This window comes from Cavia porcellus, unplaced genomic scaffold, assembly GCF_034190915.1.
Source record: "Cavia porcellus strain 051 isolate PalLab524CR breed Dunkin Hartley unplaced genomic scaffold, mCavPor4.1 scaffold_9, whole genome shotgun sequence".
Taxonomy (NCBI): Eukaryota; Metazoa; Chordata; class Mammalia; order Rodentia; family Caviidae; genus Cavia; species Cavia porcellus.
Genome location: NW_026947492.1, coordinates 64,086,802 through 64,114,626, shown reverse-complemented (window position 1 = coordinate 64,114,626; position 27,825 = coordinate 64,086,802). Strand labels below are relative to the sequence as shown.

The 27,825-nt window shown below is 38.7% G+C and overlaps 3 protein-coding genes across 4 annotated transcripts; 2 read left to right on the top strand and 1 right to left on the bottom strand.

Annotated features, from left to right (window-relative positions):
* Positions 1-486: 486 nt before the first annotated feature.
* On the top strand, positions 487-6,054 carry LOC100721763 (olfactory receptor 51I2-like). Its single transcript, XM_063255661.1, has 2 exons — positions 487-788; positions 4,555-6,054. Exon 2 carries the CDS (start codon positions 4,621-4,623, stop codon positions 5,581-5,583), a length of 963 nt encoding a protein of 320 aa, XP_063111731.1. The 5' UTR covers positions 487-788; positions 4,555-4,620; the 3' UTR covers positions 5,584-6,054.
* A 4,232-nt stretch (positions 6,055-10,286) lies between these two features.
* LOC100721484 (olfactory receptor 51I2-like) lies at positions 10,287-12,440 on the top strand. Its single transcript, XM_003463431.3, has 2 exons — positions 10,287-10,307; positions 11,520-12,440. The coding sequence occupies exons 1-2, from the start codon at positions 10,287-10,289 to the stop codon at positions 12,438-12,440; spliced, it is 942 nt and encodes a 313-aa protein (XP_003463479.3).
* Positions 12,441-15,461: 3,021 nt separating this feature from the next.
* On the bottom strand, positions 15,462-26,181 carry LOC100730143 (olfactory receptor 51E1). 2 transcript variants are annotated; one of them, XM_063256613.1, is made up of 2 exons: positions 26,056-26,181; positions 15,462-18,500 (listed from the first exon to the last, which is right to left on the bottom strand). In XM_063256613.1, exon 2 carries the CDS (start codon positions 18,456-18,458, stop codon positions 17,505-17,507), a length of 954 nt encoding a protein of 317 aa, XP_063112683.1. In that variant the 5' UTR covers positions 18,459-18,500; positions 26,056-26,181; the 3' UTR covers positions 15,462-17,504. The 2 variants fall into 2 exon arrangements, with proteins under 2 accessions (XP_063112683.1, XP_013000846.1); XM_013145392.3 differs by lacking the exon at positions 26,056-26,181 and adding an exon at positions 25,887-26,035.
* Positions 26,182-27,825: the final 1,644 nt, after the last annotated feature.

Sequence of the window (27,825 nt, the reverse complement as noted above, 5' to 3'; positions counted from 1 at the left end):
ATAGTTCATGTTATGATTTTATCATATAGTGTAACACAAACATCCGAACTGCTTTGACCACAGGCAGAACTTACTGCCTAGCCCCTCTCTTTTTCTAGGAAACCCATCAGGTTGCCTGATGGAGGGGCCAGAGGATTACCTCTAAGTGTACCATGTGTGCCTGAAATTCAAAGACTAGCAAGTGTTAAACCTTTCTCTTGAAGTAGGAACCATCAGGTAAAATAACTGTCCTTACCACAGAAAACTATGCTGAAAGAACAAGGCTGCTAAGTCTGTCAAAACTTCACTAATGTCACAGCCTGCTGAATTTTTGAGGAGCTAATCAAAATTTCATATTACCGGGCATTCTGGACATTTGCTGAGTCCTATCTCTAATACCTTAGTGAGCACTCTCAACGTTCATCTTCAAACATCCTATTTCTTCAGGTTTTTTAAAGCTCTTTCAGTACATAATGTTTTTCTTCTTTGATAGAGCCATTCTGTTCTCAGGACTTAGTGAATCGTTAACTTAGTTATTAATTCTCAGCAGCCTGAATCCAGAGTTGTCTAACTGTGCCTCCTTCCAATAAATAGAAAGATACGCTCTCTTAAACTGAGGAAAAGAAGTGAGAGTAGACCGCTGCAGGATCCAAACTTGTTGAAAATATGTCTCAGGAAGGCTAGGCTAGAGTTCTGGATGTTCATGTCTCTAAGCTCTCTGAAGTTAACTTTCTCCTCACTGCTCCCTCAGACCATCTCATCTGCATCCACACCTCAGGGGGAAACCTGAGCAGCGCGATTTCTTCGAGGTGAAGCCCTTTTTCCTTGGAGATTGGCTGCATTTTCTTGTAGCAGAATAAATAAGAGAGGAAATGTAGAGGAGGGTATTTCTGGGTTTCTATAGGATGTGGCACAACCAGGCAGCCTAGGACAGGAGCCAGGGTGAGTAATGAGGGCCCACACTCAGACCTTTATTTCCAGAGTGCTGGAGGGCTCATCCTCTTCACCCCCAAAAGAAAAATCAAAGAAAAGAATGACAGAAACCAGATGTAGTCTTAGACTTAAACTAGTTAAGGAAAAGGATAAATCAGAAATTACTGTGTATGTGGATTTGTGGGGCTTATTTAAATGCATGAATGAATGCAATAAAAAAACTTTAAATTTGAGAGCAGGAAAACTCTTCGGCAGGTAAAGTTAGAGGAATAAATTTGTGATTTGTAGTTTTATTTGAATAAAATAGCTTATTTTTTTAATCAGAGAAAAATGAAGTGGCAAAGTAAAAGAGAAGTATATTTTAGAAACACTGAATCTTGCAATTACTGCAGGTCCAAGTTCAAAAGATAGGATCCATTTCAAGCCCCTGATTTTACAGATAAAGTTGAGCACAATGCAAGAAAATTAGCCTGACATCCTGCATAATCTTAGACAAACAGTGTACTTCATTCTTTAAAAATGAAGTATTTGGTATCAAACAGAATCAAAAATGAATTGTCCTACCAACTCAATGGATTTATCTATGTCTCTATCTGTATGAAATGGAAAAGGTTGGACCTATCTTACAATGTTATGTCAAAACTAAGGGATAGTATACCAAAGTTGTGCTCCAGCACACAGCATATGAAACTTATTTAGAGTACCGTAGCACTGTTAAATATCAAAACATGACTGAAATTCCTAGAGTGGGCCACATATACACAGTATACACAATTTTGTGATTTTACTGAATCCAGAAACCTCTTTTCTGCCTGTAAACTACATTTGCAAAAGTTGAAATTCATTCTGCCTCATGCTGTATGTTATTGCAACTTCCACAGTTGAGAGACATGCAGTTATTTCAGGTTTTCCAGTTCCAGACACCTGAATATGCCAGCACTGAACTCGATATGAAGGTACAAGAGGACTGGCATAGAAAATGATTATGAAGTTGCAAGGAGCAGGGGTGAGCCAATTCTAAATGTGATGCTTTAAGAAGAGACAATTAGACAAAATTAGACAGTTTGAGAAATCTGTAGGGCATGTTGGGGAGAGGAGAAGAGGTGGTAATGTAGATGTAGATCATAGGCAAGGAAGACAGCCAAGCAGCTGTCCTAAGAAACTGTAAGCAAAATGACATTATGAGAAACTATTATGCAGTACTGCACAGTATTTCTCAAATTTTTTCACTATATTTGATTCATCTTTCCTTGCAGTTATTCTGAAATGTAGACCCTGAAGGATTACTATTCCTGCTTTAGGGATGACATAGCTGATATTCAGAGGTTGACTTGGTTATATCATTCCTCTGCCTAAAATCCTTGAATGATTGTCTTGTGTACTCAACTAACATCCACTTGATATGGTCTCCACGCTCTTGGAAAGCAGCACCTACCTAACTCTCCATTTGTACTGCCTACAGCCTACCTGTTACACAGGAGTCCTCAGGGATGCAAATCTTATTTTATCTACTGTTCCCTGTCTACAATCTCCTTGCTTTCAACATGGAAGCTTCCTCATTGTTTTGATCTTAAGCATCATCATTTCAGAGCGCTGTTGTTCACACAACCCTCACCAAGTCAGTCCACTGTGTGCCACACTCCATGTGTTAACCTCACCCCACAATTCTTAGCTTTCCTTGTACCAATGAATACGTTTTTCACCTTACAATTAGTTCTCCCTGTGAAATTTTTCTATCTTTCTCTTTAGACTACAAGATCCATGACTATAGCAGCCATCTGGTTTTGTTTGTTAACACATAACTCTTGCAGAGTGCAGTGCCTAAAATGAAGTAAAATCTAGATCAACCTTTACTTGTTGGAATGAATAAATAATATAATGATTAACCAAGTCTATAAACATATGAAGGAAAGGGTAACAAAAGATGAGATGCATTCCCTAGGCTTCAGATACTGGGATCAGGGGCTGATTTGTAAGAGGAAGGAATCATGTTACACAAGTAGATGATTTTCACATATGCTTGAGTTTTGTGTGAATGTGCAGAGAAGGGGAATTTGGCTAATTTTGTGAACAGTGTATTTTTATTATATCAACAAGGAATTTCATATATTTCATCTATCCATACCCTACTTTACAAAATCCAGTGAAAATCCCCAATAGAGAGCTATAGTATTACAGCTTGATATCAGATGAAATGTAGAATGTTAAGATTGGTGAGCTTTTTCTTATTGATTCAATTTCTCTGTCCAATATATTTTATATCTGTGCTCCCCCTCCAAGTGTTCAAGCCCTACCTACAGTAACAACAAAAATCATGTCTGTGGTGCTTTGCACTTTAATTTTTCACATATTTTGTCCCATCAGAAGACGCCAATGGAAAAGTATTTGGTTTGGAATCAGACAAAGGTTCATCCAAACTCTAAGACTGTAGTATGTGAGCCTCTCACCAGAAATCAGCTGCTACAGTTCTTGATATTCAGTTTCCCAAGCTATATCATTATACAGGGTAAATATGGCACTGTTCAGGATCTCCGTTAATTCTGAACATTGGGAAATCCATTGACCATAAATCATGGAATTTGTATTCCATAAAGCATGGAATTCAAAACTGTATCAAAGGAAAGCTAAGGGCAGGAAAAATGAACAAGCTCAAGAATAATTGACTATATAAAACATAAGGGGAAAAAAGCAATTGCTCCCTCTCTTGGACACGTTTCGTAAGGCCATGCAATCTCTCATACTTCCTTGCATTTCTCAGTTAATCTAATTCAATTATTTTTATATCTTTCCAAACAGGCACTTTCCACTTATCTCTATGCACATGGAAATAACACACCTTCAATTTGGGCAAAAAATAGACACTGACTAGATTGTCTGAATTTCAATTACTATTTACTGATATATAAAATTTCATTCTACCAGGTCACACCAGATTTCAACCTTAAAAATGTTGACTTTGGTTTTATTCTCTTCAAAAAAAATTAATAAGAACTTTGGGAGTAATAAAACCCAAAATGTGTAACTGTTATTGTAAAAAAGAGAGGAAAAGAAAATGATCTAAAGTATATAACTGCATATATATATATATATATATATAAGTGTGTAAGATAGAAAACCATATTACTAAGTTTTTGTTGGATGATTGAACAGAACTGTTTGTAATCTCACTGTTTCAATGTCCACTATGTATGCTTTAATTTTGCAATTTGAACAACTAATAATAAGATGACAATATGTAATCTATTAACTAGTGATTTCTTACTGTATATTTTTTTCTTGAAATTCTGTATTACTTGTACCCTTTTACTGTTTGTTTTGTTTTTTTTTTCTCTTTAAAGAAAAAAAATGTTAGGCTTTTGAAAGGCAAGACTATGCTTGTAGTTTTGCTATAAATCTATGGCCTCAATCCTGTGTTTGAAAGGAACCAGATATTCAAAGAGGGATTTATGATTTTTATTATAATGTAAAAAAATTCAAGTAATTGCACTAGAACACTAACTGAAATAAACACAACAGACCAGGCAGCGGGTTACTTGTTTTCAATATTCTCTTTCATACCTATCAGTAAATGAAGGAATCAATTATGAACCTAGATTTTAGAGTTCTGTTTCAATACTAACTTGCTTTTTTCTGTTATCTTAGATCTTCTCAGAGTCTGTACAGATTGAAGAGGACACAGTTTCTAGATCCCTCAGAATCTATCCAAGGATGGTTCACACACAGTCTTATATAAACATCTCCTTCTTCCAGCCACCAGCTTTCCTCCTGGTTGGCCTCCCAGGCCTAGAAGCATTTCACGGCTGGATATCCATCCCCTTCTTGTCCATGTACACTGTGGCACTCACTGGAAACTGCCTCATCATCCTGGCTGTGAAGAGGACCCCTAACCTACACCAGCCCATGTACTACTTCCTGTCCATGCTGGCCCTCAGCGATGTGGGGCTCACCTTGTCCACACTGCCCACCACTCTGTCAGTGCTCTGGTTTGACTACGCCTTCATCGGCTTCAATGCCTGCCTGGTCCAGATGTTCTTCTTGCACGTCTTCTCTGTGGTGGAGTCCTCTGTGCTCCTGGCCATGTCATTTGACCGCTTCGTGGCCATCTCCAACCCTTTGCGCTATGCAGCGGTTCTCACAAATAATGTCATCATCAGAATTGGAATGGCCATTGTAACTCGAGCCACTCTGTCCCTCTTCCCAGGACCCTTCTTGCTGAAGCGACTAAACTATTGCCCTGGCAAGATCACTTTGTCACATTCTTTCTGTTTCCATGGAGATGTCATGAAACGGGCTTGTGCTGACATTACTGTCAACGTCCTGTATGGGCTGTATGTGGTTCTGTCCACTGTGGGTCTAGATTCTTTGCTTATTGTCCTGTCCTATACCCTTATTCTTCATACAGTGATGGGGCTGGCATCTCCCAAGGAGCGGGTTCGCGCCCTGAACACCTGTGTTTCCCATATCTTAGCTGTGCTGGTGTTCTACATCCCTGTCATAGGTGTGTCCATGATCCACCGCTTTGGGAGGCACCTCCCCCAGCTCGTACATGCTCTTGTTGCCTATGTGTACCTGTTGGTGCCCCCTGTGCTGAACCCTGTCATCTATAGCATCAAGTCCAAGCCCATCAGGGAGGCCATACTCAGAGTGTTAAGGGGAAAATGTCATAGCTGACACTGCCAGCTACTCGCAAGTTTTAAGATCTGCAAAGTACTTAGTAAACAACTAAAAAATTAGCAACTTCTGGATGGGCCAAATCCTATCCCTAACTTTCCTGCCAGCATCTAGCAAAGGAAGTACCAGATTGGGATGAAAAATCATTATTATGATTATGCTGTTATTATGCTATTACTATGAAAACTCAGGGCTTCACACATGATAGGCAAATGCTCTATGCCTAAGCTATAACCCTAGTCCTGATAATTTGTTTCTATTCATTTATTGCCTCATTTATCATATGTATTTCCTCAATGCCAACTTTTTTGCACGATGCAAGGTACCAGGAACAAAGACATTATTCCTATGTTGCCTTGTCAAATTTGGTACATGTATAAAATATATAAATAGGAAAATGTTTAGTACAGTGTAGTATCAACATTGTTAAATGTGTGTGCAGAGTTCTGGATAGCAGAGAATCAAATTACTTATGTGCATATTCTTTGGTACCTTCTATGATAACTAATGGTAATTATAGTTTATAACATAATATTATAATGATCATTTTGATTAATATAGATTATAGTACATAGGAAATGGTAATTAAAGATATTCTGTTCTTTTTATTGTATTAATCATTCATTCATGAATCAGAACAAATGCTATTTGTGCCTCTTTAAGATTCTTAGGCTTCCAAACAACTGGACTCTGGGAACAATTTTTCTTTTGAGAGCCTCATAGTCCATTTTAGTGGAAAGACAAGAAGTATAATAACAATTGAAAAGTTACTGATATCAGCTAAAAATGGGTAAGACAGTAGAACTTCAGAAGTTTTCTGCAGGTTCTCATTGAGCTCTTGAAAAAGAAGGGTTATATTTTGCAGATGGTAGACTGGGGTGTTGTGAGGAAATAGCAAAACAGTAGTGGAGGCAGACACTGAAAACTGAGAGAGGAGGACGCTGCATGCATAAAAGCCAGTGGCCTGGTATGATGAGAGAAGACAGCACAGTTGTAGGGCAGAGGACGGAGGGGAAGGCCAGGTTCACACAAGTACAACTTTTCCATTCTGTGCCAAGAAAACTGGATCTCCATTTGAACACAGACATGGTCTGCCTCCATGAGCCATGATCCAATCTGAAAGGTAAACAGGGTCTTAAAAGAATCCTTTTAGATAGCATTTATTATCCTCTTTCTGTGCTCTCCTGACAATGAATTTGTCAACACTTCCACATCCAGGAGACTTTCATCCTTCTTGTGTGCATACCTACTACATGTCCTCTTAGGAATTAATAAACACTTCATACCTTTTCCTTATCCACCACAGTTACAGTTCATGTTATGATTTTATCACATAATGTAACACAAACATCCAAACTGCTTTCACTACAGGCAGAACTTACTGCCTAGCCCCTCTCTTTTTCTAGGCAACCCATCAGGTTGCCTGATGGAGGGGCCAAAGAATTACTTCTAAGTGTACCATGCCTGAAAGTCAAAGACTAGCAAGTGTTAAACCTTTCTCTTGACAGTAGGAACCATCAGGTAAAATAACTGTCCTTACCACTGAAAACTATGCTGACAGAACAGGCTGCTAAGTCTGTAAAAACTTCACTAACGTCACAGCCTGCTGAATTTTTGAGGAGCTAATCAAAATTTCATATTACCAGGGCACTCTGAACATTTGCTGAGTCCTATCTCTAATACCTTGGTCAGCACTCTCAACGTTCATCTTCAAACATCCTATTTCTTCAGGTTTTTTTAGAGCTCTTTCAGTACATAATGTTTTTCTTCTTTGATAGAGCCATTCTGTTCTCAGGACTTAGTGAATCGTTAACTTAGTTATTAATTCTCAGCAGCCTGACTCCAGAGTTATCTAACTGTGCCTCCTTCCAATAAATAGAAAGATACGCTCTCTTAAACTGAGGAAAAGAAGTGAGAGTAGACCGCTGCAGGATCCAAACTTGTTGAAAATATGTCTCAGGAAGGCTAGGCTAGAGTTCTGGATGTTCATGTCTCTAAGGTCTCTGAAGTTAACTTTCTCCTCACCGCTCCCTCAGACCATCTCATCTGCATCCACACCTCAGGGGGAAACCTGAGCAGAGAGATTTCTTCGAGGTGAAGCCCTTTTTATTGGAGATTGGCTGCATTTTCTTGTAGTAGAATAAATGAGAGGAAATGTAGAGGAGGGTATTTCTGGGTTTCTATAGGATGTGGCACAACCAGGCAGCCTAGGACAGGAGCCAGGGTGAGTAATGAGGGCCCACACTCAGACCTTTATTTCCAGAGTGCTGGAGGGCTCATCCTCTTCACCCCCAAAAGAAAAATCAAAGAAAAGAATGACAGAAACCAGATGTAGTCTTAGACTTAAACTAGTTAAGGAAAAGGATAAATCAGAAATTATTGTGTATGTGGATTTGTGGGGCTTATTTAAATGCATGAATGAATGAAATGATAAAAACTTTAAATTTGAGAGCAGGAATACTCTTGGGCAGGTAAAGTTAGAGGAATAAATTTGTGATTTGTAGTTTTATTTGAATAAAATAGCTTATTTTTTTAATCAGAGAAAAATGAAGTGGCAAAGTAAAAGAGAAGTATATTTTAGAAACACTGAATCTTGCAATTACTGCAGGTCCAAGTTCAAAAGATAGGATCCATTTCAAGCCCCTGATTTACAGATAAAGTTGAGCACAATGCAAGAAAATTAGCCTGACATCCTGCATGATCTTAGACAAACAGTGTGCTTCATTCTTTTAAAATGAAGTATTTGGTATCAAACAGAATCAAAAATGAATTATCCTACCAACTCAATGGATTTATCTATGTCTCTATCTGTATGAAATGGAAAAGGTTGGACCTATCTTACAATGTTATGTCAAAACTAAGGGATAGTATACCAAAGTTGTGCTCCAGCACACAGCATATGAAACTTATTTAGAGTACCGTAGCACTGTTAAATATCAAAACATGACTGAAATTCCTAGAGTGGGCCACATATACCCAGAATACACAATTTTGTGATTTTACTGAATCTAGAAACCTCTTTTCTGCCTGTAAACTACATTTGCAAAAGTTGAAATTCATTCTGCCTCATGCTGTATGTTATTGCAACTTCCACAGTTGAGAGACATGCAGTTATTTCAGGTTTTCCAGTTCCAGACACCTGAATATGCCAGCACTGAACTCCATATGAAGGTACAAGAGGACTGGCATAGAAAATGATTATGAAGTTGTATGGAGCAGGGGTGAGCCAATTCTAAATGTGATGCTTTAAGAAGAGACAATTAGACAAAATTAGACAGTTTGAGAAATCTCTAGGGCATGTTGGGGAGAGGAGAAGAGGTGGTAATGTAGATGTAGATTATAGGCAAGGAAGACAGCCAAGCAGCTGTCCTAAGAAACTGTAAGCAAAATGACATTATGAGAAACTATTATGCAATACTGCACAGTATTTCTCAAATTTTTTCACTATATTTGATTCATCTTTCCTTGCAGTTATTCTGAAATGTAGACTCTGAAGGATTACTATTCCTGCTTTAGGGATGATATAGCTGATATTCAGAGGTTGACTTGGTTATATCATTCCTCTGCCTAAAATCCTTGAATGATTGCCTTGTGTACTCAACTAACATCCACTTGATATGGTCTCCACGCTCATGGAAAGCAGCACCTACTTAACTCTCCTGTTACACAGGAGTCCTCAGGGATGCAAATCTTATTTTATCTACTGTTCCCTGTCTACACTCTCCTTGCTTTCAACATGGAAGCTTCCTCATTGTTTTGATCTTAAGCATCATCATTTCAGAGCGCTGTTGTTCACACAACCCTCACCAAGTCAGTCCACTGTGCGCCACACTCCATGTGTTAACCTCACCCCACAATTCTTAGCTTTCCTTGTACCAATGAATATGTTTTTCACCTTACAATTAGTTCTCCCTGTGAAATTTTTCTATCTTTCTCTTTAGACTACACGATCCATGACTATAGCAGCCATCTGGTTTTGTTTGTTAACACATAACTCTTGCACAGTGCAGTGCCTAAAATGAAGTAAAATCCAGATCAACATTTTCTTGTTGGAATGAATAAATAATATAATGATTAACCAAGTCTATAAACATATGAAGAAAAGGGTAACAAAAGATGAGATGCATTCCCTAGTCTTCCGATACTGGGATCGGGGCTGATTTGTAAGAGGAAGCAATCATGTTACACAAGTAGATGATTATCACATATGCTTGAGTTTTGTGTGAATGTGCAGAGAAGGGGAATTTGGCTAATTTTCTGAACAGTGTATTTTCATTATATCAACAAGGAATTTCATATATTTCATCTATCCATACCCTACTTTACAAAATCCAGTGAAAATCCCCAATAGAGAGCTATAGTATTACAGCTTGATATCAGATGAAATGTAGAATGTTAAGATTGGTGAGCTTTTTCTTATTGATTCAATTTCTCCGTCCAATATATTTTATATCTGTGCTCCCCCTCCAAGTGTTCAAGCCCTACCTACAGTAACAACAAAAATCATGTCTGTGGTGCATTGCACTTTAATTTTTCACATATTTTGTCCCATCAGAAGAGGCCACTGGAAGAGTATTTGGTTTGGAATCAGAAAAAGGTTCATCCAAACTCTAAGACTGTAGTATGTGAGCCTCTCACCAGAAATCAGCTGCTACAGTTCTTGATATTCAGTTTCCCAAGCTATATCATTATGCAGGGTAAATATGGCACTGTTCAGGATCTCCGTTAATTCTGAACATTGGGAAATCCATTGACGATAAATCATGGAATTTGTATTCCATAAAGCATGGAATTCAAAACTGTATCAAAGGAAATCTAAGGGCAGGAAAAATGAACAAGCTCAAGAATAATTGACTATATAAAACATAAGGGGAAAAAAGCAATTACTCCCTCTCTTGGACACTTTTTGTGAGGCCATGCAATCTCTCATACTTCCTTGCATTTCTCAGTTAATCTAATTCAATTATTTTTATATCTTTCCAAACAGGCACTTTCCACTTATCTCTATGCACATGGAAATAACACACCTTCAATTTGGGCAAAAAATAGACACTGACTAGATTGTCTGAATTTCAATTACTATTTACTGATATATAAAATTTCATTCTACCAGGTCACACCAGATTTCAACCTTAAAAATATTAGACTTTGGTTTTATTCTCTTAAAAAAAATTAATAAGAACTTTGGGAGTAATAAAACCCAAAATGTGTAATTGTTATTGTAAAAAAGAGAGGAAAAGAAAATGATCTAAAGTATATAACTGCATATATATATATATATATATGTGTGTGTGTGTAAGATAGAAAACCATATTACTAAGTTTTTGTTGGATCATTGAACAGAACTGTTTGTAATCTCACTGTTTCAATGTCCACTATGTATGCTTTAATTTTATAATTTGAACAACTAATAATAAGATGACAATATGTAATCTATTAACTAGTGATTTCTTACTGTATATTTTTTCTTGAAATTCTGTATTACTTGTACCCTTTAACTGTTTGCTTTTTTTTCTCTTTAAATATAAAAAATGTTAGGCTTTTGAAAGGCAAGATTATGCTTGTAGTTTTGCTATAACTCTATGGCCTCAATCCTGTGTTTGAAAGGAACCAGATATTCAAAGAGGGATTTATGATTTTTATTATAATGTAAGAAAATTCAAGTAATTGCACTAGAACACTAACTGAAATAAACACAACAGACCAGGCAGCGGGTTACTTGTTTTCAATATTATCTTTCATACCTATCAGTAAATGAAGGAATCAATTATGAAACTAGATTTTAGAGTTCTGTTTCAATACTAACTTGCTTTTTTCTGTTATCTTAGATCTTCTCAGAGTCTGTACAGATTGAAGAGGACACAGTTTCTAGATCCCTCAGAATCTATCCAAAGATGGTCCATACACAGTCTTATATAAACATCTCCTTCTTCCAGCCACCAGCTTTCCTCCTGGTTGGCCTCCCAGGCCTAGAAGCATTTCACTGCTGGATATCCATCCCCTTCTTGTCCATGTACACTGTGGCACTCACTGGAAACTGCCTCATCATCCTGGCTGTGAAGAGGACCCCTAACCTACACCAGCCCATGTACTACTTCCTGTCCATGCTGGCCCTCAGTGATGTGGGGCTCACCTTGTCCACACTGCCCACCACTCTGTCAGTGCTCTGGTTTGACTACGCCTACATCGGCTTCAATGCCTGCCTGGTCCAGATGTTCTTCTTGCACGTCTTCTCTGTGGTGGAGTCCTCTGTGCTCCTGGCCATGTCATTTGACCGCTTCGTGGCCATCTCCAACCCTTTGCGCTATGCAGCGGTTCTCACAAATAATGTCATCATCAGAATTGGAATGGCCATTGTAACTCGAGCCACTCTGTCCCTCTTCCCAGTACCCTTCTTGCTGAAGCGACTGAACTATTGCCCTGGCAAAATCGTCTTATCACATTCTTTCTGTTTCCATGCAGATGTCATGAAACGGGCTTGTGCTGACATTACTGTCAACATCCTGTATGGGCTGTATGTGGTTCTGTCCACTGTGGGTCTAGACTCCTTGCTAATTGTCCTGTCCTATACCCTTATCCTTCATACAGTGATGGGGCTGGCATCTCCCAAGGAGCGGGTTCGCGCCCTCAACACGTGTGTTTCCCATATCTTAGCTGTGCTGGTGTTCTACATCCCTGTCATAGGTGTGTCCATGATCCACCGCTTTGGGAGGCACCTCCCCCAGCTCGTACATGCTCTTGTTGCCTATGTGTACCTGGTGGTGCCCCCTGTGCTGAACCCTGTCATCTATAGCATCAAGTCCAAGCCCATCAGGGAGGTCATCCTTAGGATTCTGCAGAGGAAAGGTCACAGCTGATGTCATGTGGGACATAATATCTAGGTAAAATAAAAGAAACTGCTGGTATTTATGGAAACCAGTTAGCCTCAGCAAACTCTTAGTCTATTCTAAGATAGTAGAAAGAACCCCCATCCCAATTTTATTTATGTTTCAAGTCAGGTTCAATATTTATTTTGTAAAGAAGCCATGATAATTGCTTCTTTGAAGGACTGAAGACTTATAAATATATGAAATATGATCCTGAACTCTAGAAATTTAAAATCATGTGCCATGCAAAAGACATGTAAAGGCACCACCCAGATTATGGACTAACAGAGGCCTTTAATAAAGCACTGTGTAAGAGATTATTAGGGATACCAAATCAATAGTTGACAAAAGTTGACTGGGAAGTTTTGGAAACTTCCACACTAAATATAATCTTATTTCACATTGAAAAATTCACGCAGTTTTCTAGGCCAAATAGAAGCAGAGTAAGTGGAATAAATATCTAGAAAACATCACATTCCGCAAAGAAGTCTCCACATTTCGAATAACATGTTTAAAGAAATATTTCTTTTCTTGCTTACCTTTGTCTCTCTACCATTTATTATATCTTTCTTACACATTTCTGTGTCATGGGATTGAAAAAAAATGGTAGGAGATAAATCCATAAAGACAAGTGACCAATCTGCACAGGATTGCACATATTGTGCTAAACAGTTCGGTTTGTACTTAGTAAATGAAAATCACATCGAATATATTTTTATAAAACAAGTTAATGTTATAAATTGTTCACTAGATATATGTTGGACATATGAACAACACTGGAACAAGGAAGACTAACCAGTTAAAATTCTTTATATTACCACTCTGACTTATAACTTCAGTATCAGAAATAAATAAAAAATGCTTCAAAATCAGGAGCAAGTTAGCACTTACTGTTAGGAGAGAGTGTAGTAAATAGTTCCCTATGATCAAGCTCTCTGTTTCATTCTTCTCCTTAGTTTTACTCTTCCTGACAAATTCCCTTATCTTATTGTCTTTTCTTCCAAAAATTTTTATTAGATAAATAAATGTGTTGGTCATGTGCCATGGTGCCACTTGCCTCAGCAGATTCTTCCTTTAACCACATTCAGGAATTATTCGTTATGTCCCCATTTCAGATCTCTAGATTTTCTTACCCCATCCCATCCTTCACATTATTTCACTTGGAGTTAAAAGCTCTACATTATTTTTGGCTCCCTTAGGAATATGAAAAGCAAGGACACAATTTAATTCTGTATCAGCTTCATTTCCTTTGAATCAAGTTAAAGTAAAAAGCTCTAAGACTCCAGGCAAGAACTTTGAGGGTTTGTGCCTAAAAGACAAACAAAGATCAGCAATACTGAACTAAGACTGAAAAAGCATGTGGTCATTTCCCAAATTTAAGTCTGCCTGAGTCCAGAAGCCCAGACATCGTAGAAGGGGAAGGTCTTAAGCATCCACATGTCCAAGGCCAGCTTAGCATAACTTAAAATGAGTGGCACAAAATGGTTCCCTAATTTAAATAGATACAGCTCAGTGACTCAATAACCCCACAAACTTTGAACTAGAAATAATCCAGTTGTAAAGTGGTACAAAAATTCTAGAAACACCAAAGAATGAACACTTTTTTGGCTTGAGGATTCACAAAGAACTTCATTTTATTAGTTATTACTAAAAGAAAATGGCACAAAAATTTCAAAGGAAACAGTTAAACAGAGGATTAGACCGATGTGATGTCAAGCCAGGAATGGTGCGCACACCTGTAATTCCAGGTATGGCGGAGGCTAGTGATGAAGGATCACAAGTTTAGCAAGATTCTGTTTCAAAATAAAAATTGAAAAGGGCTAGGCATGCAGCTGAGTAAAAGAGTGCCACTGGATTAGATTCCATGTGAATACCAAGCGAAAAAAAAATGTACACGACACTGAAAAAAAGTATTATAAAATAGCAGAATAACATGATTTGTGGAAAACTAGAGATACAATGGAAAAGATAGATTGAAAACAGGTGTAAGAGGGAAGGGAAACCTACTGTAATCTGTTATTCTAAGTAGTTTGGGCTCTATTTAGGAGACAATAGAAGATGTTTAATGAATTATAAGGAGGGGATTAAGACAGAGTCGTGTTTGGCAAAACCCCCGTAAACTACTTGGGATTTAGGACTGAAACAGAGATGTTCAAGCTAAAAAGAAGACTGTGGACCACTGTGTTTGTTTTAGCACAGTGGCCCACTCTCACCCTGTAAGGTGTAGTTCTTTTCCTGCTTGTACTTGGCATGAACTCATTATGAAGAGTGTATTTCTTTTACTACCTTTAATAAAATTTTGCTACCATTAAAAAAAAAATAGTGCATGGGACCAATGGCAAATCTCTAGTAGAATGAACATCACAAAACATGTTTACGAAACCCTTTTAGATAAAAATCTAGAAAAATAACCTAGGCACTACTATTCAGACTTCCTCAGGGTCTGCTAAAGACCCAAGAGGCTGACACAGCAGGGGAGAAGCAGGAGGACTCAACCTTTCAAGGGAACATTGCAACCAAATCTCCTAAGAAGATCCTAAAAAGATCAGCACGGTTTGGGGGGGGGGGGTTGTTTGTTTGGTTTTTTTTGTTTTTTTGTTTGTGTTTATTTGTTTTTTTGTTTTGTTTTCGTCGTAGTTCTTACTCTAGACCCTGACAGGAAACTCCAGTGAGTATTCATAAAATAAATCACCAGGGTTCCGGCTTAGAGCTTAGGAGATTCCTACTAAACATCAGGAAGGGAGTGGTGGTTGTGGTAGTGGTGGTGTGTGTATTTAGACTCATGAAATAATTCTGTCAGTCAGGACCAAATTCATGAATTCTTGTCCTCCTAAAATTTAGAATAATGACTATATCTCTAGGAACATTTTAAATGGGTCTGTCTAATTCGTCATCATTAAGCCTCCAAAGGATTATAAACATAAAATAGACACATATATTTATCTTATGCCCATTCAGAAGCGTGTATACAGATGCATATCTAAAATCTGAAACAAAAACACTAACAATGTGTTTAAATTCTTTAAAGGAAACAACTTTATTGGGGATATTTATTGTATTTTTTTATTTCTTTTACATTGCCACATTATGTTGCTTTTATTACAATGATCATATATTGCTTTTCTTACAAGAAAACCATGCATCTTTTCCCTTTCTTTATCTCTGTCTCAATTCCAATGTCAGGGAAAGTCTGAGAGATCAGTTAATCTTCCATATAACTCAAAGTGACTAAAGCCTACACTAACCCCATCTCATGGTCCTAGTTCTTTTGGCCACCACTCACCCGGGTCTACCCAAATCTACATTGGCCACAACTCTTGCATCACAATCTAAGAAATTATAGATGCTGCTTCTATGCCTCTTCACCAGATAAACATCTGTGCCACTAGATATGGCAAGAAAATTCTGCCTGACAATGCACCCTACTCTTCATTGTGCTGCCTTCTCTCACATTCACCTGCCTCACTTTGGGTCTCTTAGGGCTCTCCTCATGGGCAGTGATCTCAGTTCCTGCTCATTCCACTTATACTGTACTTCCTTCAGTGAACACCATACTTCTAAGTGCTATGTCTGGCTTGCATGACTCCCAGATGGGCCACAGGACCAAATTCACGTTAAGCACAACCAGCAGGGATGCATTCCTCATTGTTCTTCACCTTGATGTTGCTAAACAACATTCATCTTATTAACTTCCCCTGCAGGATGGCTCATAGCCCTGGGGACGTGTGGAGACCAGTAGTGCTCATGTACACACTCTCTTTACTTTCTTCCAATCCATCCTTCTCTCACTCTTGCTTCCAGTCCTGCTACTTGGGCTATTGGCCCTCTCAAGCTCATGATGTCTCTTGTTCTTGACTCTGGTCTGTGGTAACAAGTCCTTGCTATTTTTCTGTGGGCTGCTGGATGGTTTCAGCTGCTTCTCTTCCTGGAAGGTCTCTCAGATGTCCCAGATTCCACTGTTAATCACAATATTTTCCAAATAAACCACTGTTAAAGAACTCTCCAAGCACACTCCTGCTTCCACAACATGGGCACAGTGGCAACTAAACCAGAACAAAGAACCAAAGTGATTGGAATTAAAGCCAGGAGACCCAGCATCAGGACATTCCCCAGTACAATATAGCATAAGTGATAGACAGAATTAAATACCTCCTCTAGAAAATGCAAGACTCTAGAAATGCCTAAGACACTATCCTACCATTGTGTATCAATCCTGTCATATAGTATAAAGTAGGGCATGAAAAACTTTCATTTTTCCTGAGCTTATATGATCTTATGTAATTTGCTCATCTCCATGGAACATCAATTTCTCCATTGATATAATGAGAATGTTGATAGTATTCCTGCCTAATCTAAAAGTTTGATTTTAAATTTTAAATGAGTAAATGAGAGTCCATAGACTGTGGATATTCTCAGAAAAAAGTGTGTTATCTTTCATTCTCTGAAAAAATTATAGGCTGATCTGGTTTTCTTTAGGCTTTATTTTCAACCTTCTTTTCAGGGCCCAGTGCCCAGAAGAAAAGTAATTGTCTTCACTGTGGAGGTTGTCTTGAAGAAGGAAAGCCAGGTATATCTCTTTTCATGAAATCAAGAAATACTGAGAATTCTGAAAAGGAAGTTAGTGTCTTAGCCTAGGTGATCTAATTTTTTTGGATTGTTGTCTTTATTTTCCTTTTACTATGCTTAGGACATTGGCAAATGTCCTTCTGGTACACTGCCCTTATCTCAGAACCCTGTGGACCACCAGCAGAAGCAATTTCAATCTGGAATGGATGATAAAATGAGAAGTAATAAACCTCCAGCCACCACTATGCCAGAGTTTTAATTACAGGAAGAAAAATCAAAGGGTAACCTAAAATGGAAAATAAAAATTGGAGGTATATGGTCCTGCCATCTCTTTTCATGTGAAGAATCCCCAGTAGGTTGCATTTTTTTAAGGATCCGAGTTGTATTCTATTAAGGGAGATTTGTTTTCTTGATACTGTCTTCCTAAACATTGATATGACGAATCTGAATTGAAGGACTTTAAATGAAAACCAAGTTGTACAGTGCCCCTTAGGAATCTGTCAAATGTGTAGTTACATGGAAAAGACGAAGGATACGCTGTCGGATCTGCTTTGTCTTCACCCCATATACAATGGGGTTGAGCACAGGAGGAACCAATAGATAGATGTTGGCCATGATAACAGGAAGGAGAGAGTCATGCCGCTTACTGAAACGGTGCACCATAGACAATCCAATAAAAGGTACATAGAATATGAAAACAGCACAGACATGGGAGACACAAGTGCCAAATGCCTTTGCCTGGGCTTCACGTGTCAAGCCCAACACAGTCTTAAGGATAAGCAAATATGAAAAGGAGATAAGGAGGGAATCCAGGCCAATGGCAGAGATGATGACAATGAGGCCATAAATGACATTGACGCGGATGTCAGCACAGGCCAACTTCATGACGTCTTGGTGTAGGCAGTAGGAATGGGAAAGGACATTGGATTCACAGAAGGGTAACCTTTTGATGAAGACAGGCAAGGGAGCCATCAGTGCAGCACCCCGTATCACAGCAGCCATGCCAATCTTGGCAACACGAGGCAACGTAAGCACAGTAGCATGGCGTAGTGGATGACAGATGGCCACATAGCGATCAAAGGCCATGGCCAACAGCACTGTGGACTCCATGCCAGATAAGGAATGGATGGCAAACATCTGTACTAAACAAGCATCAAACTGGATTGTAGTGGAATTAAACCAGAAGATAGCCATCATTTTTGGCATGAATGAGGTGGAGATGAGGATATCCAGGCCAGAAAGCATGCAAAGAAAGATATACATGGGCTCATGCAGGCTGTGTTCAGTCCGCACAATGTAGATGATCATCAAGTTACCTAACACAGCAATAAGGTAGAGTGAACACAATGGAAAGGCCAACCAGAACTGAACTTCTTCCAAGCCTGGGAGGCCTATTAAGATGAAATATGTGGCACTGGATTCATTGCCAGCAGGGTCCACCATAGTGAAGGATCTGGGCTGTGACCAATGACAGGTACGTAGAGGCTGGAATGCAAAGATAAGTCATCGTCAGGTTCTCAAGAATTCTAAAACCACAGCTCCCTAGTCCTGATGTCATACTGTCTTATTCAAACTCTAATTCTATTGCCCATCCAAATTGTGGTCCTGGTCTAACACTAAGTCAAGTACCAAATGCAAATTCACACACTCCTACTTACTAACCCCATAAGCCCATCTGCATAGTCAATCTTCATAACAAGGGAAATACTAAGACAAAATCGTAATCATATTTTAAGTTACTTAGTACTCAAAGAAAGGCTATTTAATGAATGCACACTGATTTAAGACAGACAAATACATACATACATACATACATGGAAAAATAAATAATAAATATATATATATAAAGTTACTTCCTTTTCCCTATTCAATCCTTTTACTCCCTTGTGCTTAATAGTAAATTCTAATATCATTTCACTATCCTAAAATGAATTCCAATATAAATATAGTGATACTAGTACTAACACAAATTCACACTGAAACCTAACCTCATCATTAATCTATTTATCACCCCACCTTAACTATAATTTTAACCATAACTTTAACACTAACTATAATTTTAACATTAAATGATTAAATGCTATTTCAATCTTAATGCAAAACTAGTAACAACTTTATTATGATAAAACGGATTCCAATAAAAAACCTGACACTAATTTAATCCCTAATTCTAATTCTATAATTCAACCATGCCCAAATGTCTACTCAAAGGTTTACACCTGTCCATACTATTCAGTGTATGTTAGAAAAAAATGATAACCACAGTGGATGCCATTGATATTGCACCCAGGTCCAAAGCACCTGTCTCCTGTCACCTGTCCATCTGCAGTGGATGTTGAATGTTAAGTGCCCACAGCTCTTCTTGAGAGAACTGTCTTTGCTAAATGCTAAGCACTGCCTCACATGGATATACAAAAATCCAGTTTCCTTGTCTCTAACTGGAAGAGTAAAGATGCTAGCAATTTGGGCATTCCAAAGAGAAACCACAAAGGATTCTTTTAGGTGAAAAGGAGAAAGTGTGTCATAGCTATGTAAGTGTAGAAAGACATAATATATATATAGAGTTCCATTTCAACTATCCCCTAGGAATCTTGGAATATAATCCCTCTTATTAACAGGGGACCAACTTATGTCAGTTGACCAAGAATCTTTCTCATGTTCTGTTTCTACGAGACCCATCCAGCTTGAGTGTGGATCTGATTTAATTAGGATACAAAGCTTGAAATGGTGGCATTAGTAGCACTGGAAAATAATCTATCCCATAGCAGGGTTCAGGCTGAATCTGGACTGAGCCTAATTATAAAATGGAGATATTACTCAGGTGGATATCAGATTCAGGTTATCTCAGACTGTATCCTTCTGTTAAGAGAGTTATCTAACTCCCACTGTCTATTGTTTTAAAAGTACTCTTAAAAACTCTTAGCAGTCTGTCTTTCTGAATTTAGTATTCCACACCATCCTTCCTTATTTCTGCAAGGAAATATCCATGCACACCTAATCAGATAAGGTGCACTGCAGTTTTTAAATGTGTTTGCACAAATACATCACAGACACAGCTGTACTCTGTTCCTGGTCTTGAATCTTTGATACTCTTATTTTACTATATTCTCTTCTTTGACCATGTCATCCCTTTCAGTAAATTCATTTTATTGTGAATAAACTTGATTCTCAAATTTATTTAGTGAGTCCTAAATTTTCTTTCGTGATCCAGATTCATTATTCTAAAATCTCATTAAAAAGGTCCACCTGGCCTACTGTGAAGTACATCAGATACTCTTCTGGAACTACTATTGTGTAGCTAATAAGAGAACCAGCCTTGAAATAAATCCCAAATTATAATCTCAGTCCTTAGCTGTGCAACACAGGGCTGATCATTTAACTTGCTAAGACTAAGTTTCTTCATCTTTAAGATGCTAATAACCTCTGCCAAGATAAAGATTAAATAAGATAAAACCTGCAAAACATTTAGCACAACATCTTGCATACACAAAGTATGACAAATCACTCTCACTGTTATTGGCTGTTTTCCTCCAGATTTTATTTTTTTCTATTATGATAGTCACCAGTTAATAGACCATGATTCTATCAGGTTATACCTCTAGTGTAAGCTTCCTCTTCAATACAGTCCCAGAAATCTAACCAGATGAAACTAGACCACTGTCTATTGTTTTAAAAAGTACTCTTGAAAACTTAACACTCTGTCTTTCTGAGTTTAGTATGACTCTAGATTTCTCCTCACACACCTCGCCATGGCCCCTGTGCTCCAGCCAGAATACAATTCATGCTTCCTCATAAACACAGCACTAATATCCATGACTGTGCCTTTTTTAATTCCTTGTCCCTCTGTCACATCAAATCTTCCTCTGTGACTTCCCACACACACATACATACACACACACACACACACACACACACACACACACACATACACTCATTTTTCATATCCTGACTTAGTTTCTCTATCCTATGCTATGTTTCCAATGTTAATTTCCCCTGGACATAATTAAATGTTTTTATGCTCCCATAGTATTTTGATTAGATCTCATTTTACATATCCCACCCTAGCAATAATATAATATATAATTATGACTATATTACTTCTGCTAGATAATGAACTCCTTCTTGCCAAAGATCCTATTATATTTATTAATTGGTGTTAATGTTTGTTGAAGGTGAAAATAAGCTTTATCAATAAATGAATCCTTCAACAAGCATCTAATGAGGATAACACAGCCAACGGTAGGTAGCATTGCCAGATGTCTGAACTTAGACTTTCGAGAGGGAGTAAAAAATGTTTGAAATTTCAGTTCAGGGTAGTCTCAAGTTCAGAACAAGAATTTTCTGGGTCAAACAGAAGAGTCTTTTTTAACTCAGGGAGCCAAAGGACATGAGAGGATGTGCAGAAATCAGCACAGCTGCAACATAAATGCAGAGGATATGTACATGGCCTAAACTGAAAAGAATGGAGACTTGAGACTCCTAACCTGGAGACATCACCAAGAAGGTTCGGATGCTTCCGAAGGCCAGACATTGTTGCCTTCTAACAATTTCACAGAAATTTATCTGCTAGAATAGGAAGATTCCCCAAAATATAAAGTGTGCTGTGTTGGGAAATATAAGTATTAGGAAAAGCATCACGGACTACCATGAGCAAACCTATAGCCTCAGAGGGTAGATAGATGTGGTCAGCAGAATTCTGGGTCTAGGAATGCAAGTCACGGCTCTGAAAAATATAGAAAATAATAATAACCTCATAGCATTGCTGTAAAATTATATGAAATATCAGAAGACATTATAAAATAGTCACAGGGCATTTTCCATAAAATTGTATATTCCATAAAAATATATGAATCTTTCAAAAATGTATTTACCCTAGTCTATCACTTTAATCACTTAATCTCTCTATATATTTGTTTTACACACAAACACATACACACACTGATAGCAATCAATTTTTCACAATGGCAAGACTGGGTACTGATCTAGAGATGCAAGAATTCAAAAAGAGAGTCAGCTCACTTGCAAGAGAGGTGCTTTGGGAAGCTATGGCTAGAGAGAAAATAGCAGCAGAAAAAAAAATGAAGGCGTGGTAAGGGAGCCAGCCAGAAAGTCCAAATATCACTGTTCAGACTGCCACCCCGAGGCACCCCAGTATCCCCAGTAGACAGGAGAGAGAAGAGATAATTTCCAGGTGGCCTTCCATCCTCAACATCTGCTAGTAAATAGAAACATTTGCACACACTCAGAGATGGTTTATAGCTCAGAAGAAAGCTGGAACTAAGCCATTCTATTTTAAAAACAAAACACAATTAAGAAAAAATAAACTATGAAAGTATATTTTTTTAGACAGTCCACACACTGTCCTAATCCCCAGGGAGCAGCCTAGTGCTTAAATTTTTCTGTAAAAAGTCAAACTGTCTTACCAAGTTCCTGATATGTTCTTTGGAGAATTATAAAGAACATCTTAACCTTTTCTCAGGAACTAAGGAGCAGGAGCCACCAACTATACAGAGTGGAAATCCATTTTGAAGCCTCCGGCCTCTCTTTGCCTTTTCTCTGACCTTCAGAACACTGCCATCTACTGCCAGCTCAGCGCTCTCTACCCTACTGGCTCATTCCACGTTCTTCCTCAGCTCTGAATTCCTTCTTTCTCACAGACCCGTGGAAAAGCTAGTGGAGTGAAGGACCAGGGCTCTTCATCTTTCTTCTGTCCCACCAATCACCTCCAACACTATTTTTCTGTTTCTGTGGTATTAATAGATCACTGAGTGCCTATAAAATGCCACTGTACCAACCGTCAAGATATTATCTGTACCTCAATGACAATTCTGCATGGTAGGAGAGCCGTATGTCTTCTTTACTTTATAGATTAAAAAGATGAGGCTCCAAGAATTTGAATAGCATTCCTAGTGTTTAACAGCTGATTAGTAAAGTAGAAACTTCACCCTGACAACTCTAAGACCTGAATGCTTTCCCTTATTCTAGGATTCAGCTGTGCTGTGCTGTACTGTCTGGAATCTAACAAAAACTACTCAGGTGCAAGGTACAAGAGGTGCTTGGTAAGTTGGACAACTGGCCCAGGCACAGTCTTAGAAGGAGAGCTAACAGGGCAGGAAAGAGGACTTTCCTAAGTGGAAACTCAAGCCATCCTCCTCCTCTTCTGGCCCTAACTCTTCTAACTGTGATATGGGGTGGCCCCTCTGTGGTGATTAAAAAGCTTTGTCCTCTGCCAAGTATCTCCTTCTTATCTAATTAAAGCCTCTCACCAGTCTGTCAAGTAATCATCCCATTTGGCAGATAAAGATATTGAAGCTTAGTTAGAGCCCTCAGTGCCAAATCCTTATGTTTTTCAGCATTTCAGGCTGTTAACCTGCCTCTCTCTCAGTCTCCCAGTCTCCTTAAGAATAGTCAGATATTTTATAAGGACAATGTTCATGTTAATTTCTAAGACATCCAAAATAAAGGGCTCATGAATCAAGGGACCATTTCACAGCTCATGACACCTGACCAGCTCTCCCCACTTAGGTTCAGTGTGAAACAGATAAAAGAGGAAAAAGGACAGGATTTGTGGCTTCTGTCATTACCTAGGTTAACCACATATTATGCTCCATGCTCAGAGTAATTGATTGGGACTTGAAGACCTGATTCCAGCGTCCGTGGGGAAATTTGGAGGAGAAAACCCTTGAGGGTAAGCTCAGACATGCTTCTGACTCTTAGCACCAGACCAAGAGAGGTGAAACTGGCCCCAAGGGTGATGCTGTGATCGTGAAGACCGGAGCTTGTCACCTGATTCTTGGGCAGGAAGACATTGTCCTTATGCTTTATAAGGATAATATTTCCAAGAATCACACACACTCAAATTATCTGCATCCACTATGTCCCATACTTTGCTTGGATCTGATGAAGCAGATCAACCTTTGCAGATTATTGGTCAATCTTTTTTAAACTGCTAAGATAATAATGATAAGGTGAGTGTACAATTTCTAACTTAAAAATGATTGTGAAGTTCTCACCCTACACTATTCCCCTAAAATACCCCTATGCAGACTTATAGAGTTCAAGTCCCCACCACCACTACCACTTTCTGAGTAGGACCAGTTAAGTGTTCTGGGGACTTGCAAAGCATGGCCTACTTGTCAGCACCTTGCAGAACTAGTGTGGTTTAGGCCTGCCGTCTGGAAAATGAAAAAAAAAAGGAAATGCCAGACATGGAATTTTAATCAGTATACTGATATTTTTCAACAAGTACTAACTGACTGACTGCTCTGTGCCAAGTATCTCCTTCTTATCTAATTAAAGCCTCTCACCAGTCTGTCAAGTAATCATCCCATTTGGCAGATAAAGATATTGAAGCCACTGAGTTTGCTTCACTGCATTTAGTCACTAAAGAAGAGAATAAACAAAGGCAGAGGTCCATCACTCTGATGTGAGGAGAAACTGAGACAAGCACTCAACCACTATTGCACATTGTGGTAAGTACTAGGACAAAATAAGCACCAAATCTCAGAAGTAAAGACATCCATAACTCACCAAATTTTTAGGCTCAGAGCGCTCCCTTGAAGAGGTGATACTGAGTCATGGCTTGCAGAACCAGTTGCAGTTAGCAGACAGTTAGTGAGTGTAGAGACAGCAGAAGACAACAAAAAACATAATTGAGGGTCAAAACTGGAGTTCAAACAGTAGATAAAATAGGAAAGATCACTTCTTTTGTGAAGCTCACATCCTAAGAGGGCAACAACAAAAAGTAAAGAAATAGGCAAGAAATTTTCAGATAAAGTGTACACGTCCTGAGGACCAGATGAAATGATAGGATAAAAGTGGAGCTGAGACAGGGACAAAGAAAGCCTCTCTGAGGATTCAACACGTGACACGAAAGCTACATGTTGAGAAAATGTCAACCCTCCAAGGTTGGAGGTAAAAGCACACCAGCATGGGTACCAACATGAGGAAAAGGTCTTACAGCAAGATTGAGTCTAGTAGTTTATGGAACAGAAAGATTAAGTTGACCAGAACACTGGAGAGTTAAAGATTAGGTTAGAGAATGGCAGGGATCAGGTCAGGGGACAGTGGTTTGTGAGACATGGAAAGAGCTTTGGCTTAATTCTGAATGAATTGAGGGATTTAAACGATGGACTTGATCTAATTTATTCTTCAAAGTGCACTCCAGAAAAGGCAAAGACCCAAAGCAAAAGAAAAGAGACCTTGTTTGGAAAGCTGCAAGCGTTTTAGCATGGCTAAAGAAAAGAGTCCAAAGGCAGAGGTGACTGCAGAGTGGACACTAAGCCACCTGTTAAACAGGGTGAAGACTGAACCCTGATACTAGGCTCAGACTAAACCAATCTTGAAGCTCCAGCAATATCATTACATCTCAATCTCAGCCACATCCTACCTCTTGATACAGGATGGTATAAGATGAACACCTACCCTGTTCAGAGCCTACAAGACAATGCTACCCAAAGCCTGATCTTCAGTCACAGACTGAGTTTCAGCCACACTAACAATACCAGGGTTGGACCTGTCCACACTCTTAAACTAATTCAACCCCAGTCCAATCCCACTATAACTCCAACAAAAATGTCCTCTGTCCATTCACATTTATGCCTGCCAGGATTTAGATGAGTGTCCCAGCACACTGGTCATTATAAAAATTGCTTGAAAACTTTTCTTACGCAACACTGAACACCCAACATTTCCCTTCACGCACAAACATGGAAGTTACTAAGAGTGTCACCCTTTGGATGGAAAGCTTCCTCCACATCCCCCAGCCCCACCTGTACACTGATTCTTCACAGCCTGGTTTCTTATTCTAATGGGAGATCCACAGCTACAGGTTACCCCCCTGCTCTCATATACCCTCTGTTCTGCACTCACCTCAGCTGCGTACAGGAGTGTGTGTCCTTCTTTACAGCTCTCTTCCCAAAGAGGTCTAGCAGGCTGTGATGTAAAGCCCAGCCCTCTCTGTCTCCACCTCCTCTCCTAGATCTCACTGGCCACAGTTATTTATTCTCAATCTTCCCTCCTCTTTTCTCCTCCTCCCTACCTGGCATGCAGGGTTTTTTTCCAGAGCCCATCAGCAGACATCCCTCACAAGCCGACTGTAATTTTGGATTTCTTCTCAGCATCCACCTGCTACAAAGCTGTCTGAGTGGTGTGGGGAAGGAGGAGCAGTGGGTAATGTGAATCTCTAAAGTCTGCCTTACGTAAGCCTTTGACAGCTGGCATACATATGTCAGTTCTCAGTGTACAGTTAGAGTAAAAAAGGCTAATGAATGTCAATTTTTGCTTATGGTCTTTCTAAGGGTCTTTTTCCAAATTTCTTCATAACCTTATCACACTTAGTCCAAGGAAATAGAAAGTAAGTTTTCAAAGATTATCCATGATTAAATGTCAGCCTTTTCTCATCTGAAGCTTTCTGTCTCCCTTGCCTTTCCTCTGATGGACCCCAAATCCAATGGATCCAACCTCCCTTCCCAAAGCTCTAGGGCTTCTTTGTCTCCCAGGCTCTGGCTTCTGTGTCTGGACAACTCATTACATGGGTCCCCAGGGATACTTTCTCCCATTCCCTAGCCTTAATTTACTAAATTGCTGGCTGAAGGAGAATTTTTTTCTTTAACCTTCTCCATCCCCAACCCAGCCATATAAGACCAGTGCAATCTGGTATCCCTCTTAAAGGCAAAAATAGTAAGATAATTTTTAGACAGAGAACCATTTGAATGTGAAACTGAATACCTTAAATTTTGAAATACATTAAAACTCTGTCTGTAATAAAGAAAACATCATGACTTTTGCATGGTTTACCCTTATTTTTTAACTCATCAGTGTCATAGTTACAAGTTCACAACGTAAGGCATGCTAACACAATAAAAATAATGTCAAACAAGACCATAGTAACTCACACCACATCAAAATTACTGATTACAAGAGCGTCTGGTCCCTGTAGAAGTTGCAGCCTGACACTCTCACATTACCTTAGTTACATCTCTGTTGCCTCCACTGATTCCCCCCATAAACTTAGAAGATACAAAGACTTTTTCAAAGTTCCCTAGGGACTTCTATTTCCTGGGATGGAATAACAGGAAGTAATAATATCAACCTAAAGGAATGAAAAAGTAAATGACTTATATAAAATAATAATTTGCAAGATTCTGGGTGGATCAGTGAAGGACAAAAAAGCACGAGAAAACATAGACAAACGTGTTTACAGTTTGCCAGCTTGCTGTCTTGAGAAAGATTTGCAGCAAAGGCAAAGTGAATCCAAGCAGAATCTAGAAGACTCCTTGAAGTGAGGTGATAAATTAAGGATTCAGGAAGACCAATCCAGTTATAATTTGATGGTAAAATATCAGAGATGAGAGATACACATGGAGAGAGAACACCAGAAATAAGTAGAAAGTCTTCCTCAAAAATTCAGTATACACCAAGTACTGATCAGTACATGCCTGTGAGCAAGCTTCCCAAAGCTAAAGAAAGAACCACTTTAGAAGATTAGAGACAACCTTAACTTTTGAGGTAAACTTATTCCCAGCTGGGATAAGTGTGGTAAACACAAGAAAGGAACACAGTCTCTCATTTGGCCTCTAAAATTTGTCAGAAGTGTTTTTCAAGACTAAGTGTACCATTCTACTGTATAAACCATCGATGAGCTTGGAAATGGTAAGGTCTCAGGGAGAGAATGTGGAACCCCTTGGCTTCTTAAAATCTGAGCAGAAAATTTGTGAGTACTATTTAAAGAATTATCTGTCCTAGGAAAGATGGTTGTGAGACTTTAATTGCCATAAATAAATAAGTAAATACTAAAAAGGCCCTTTCC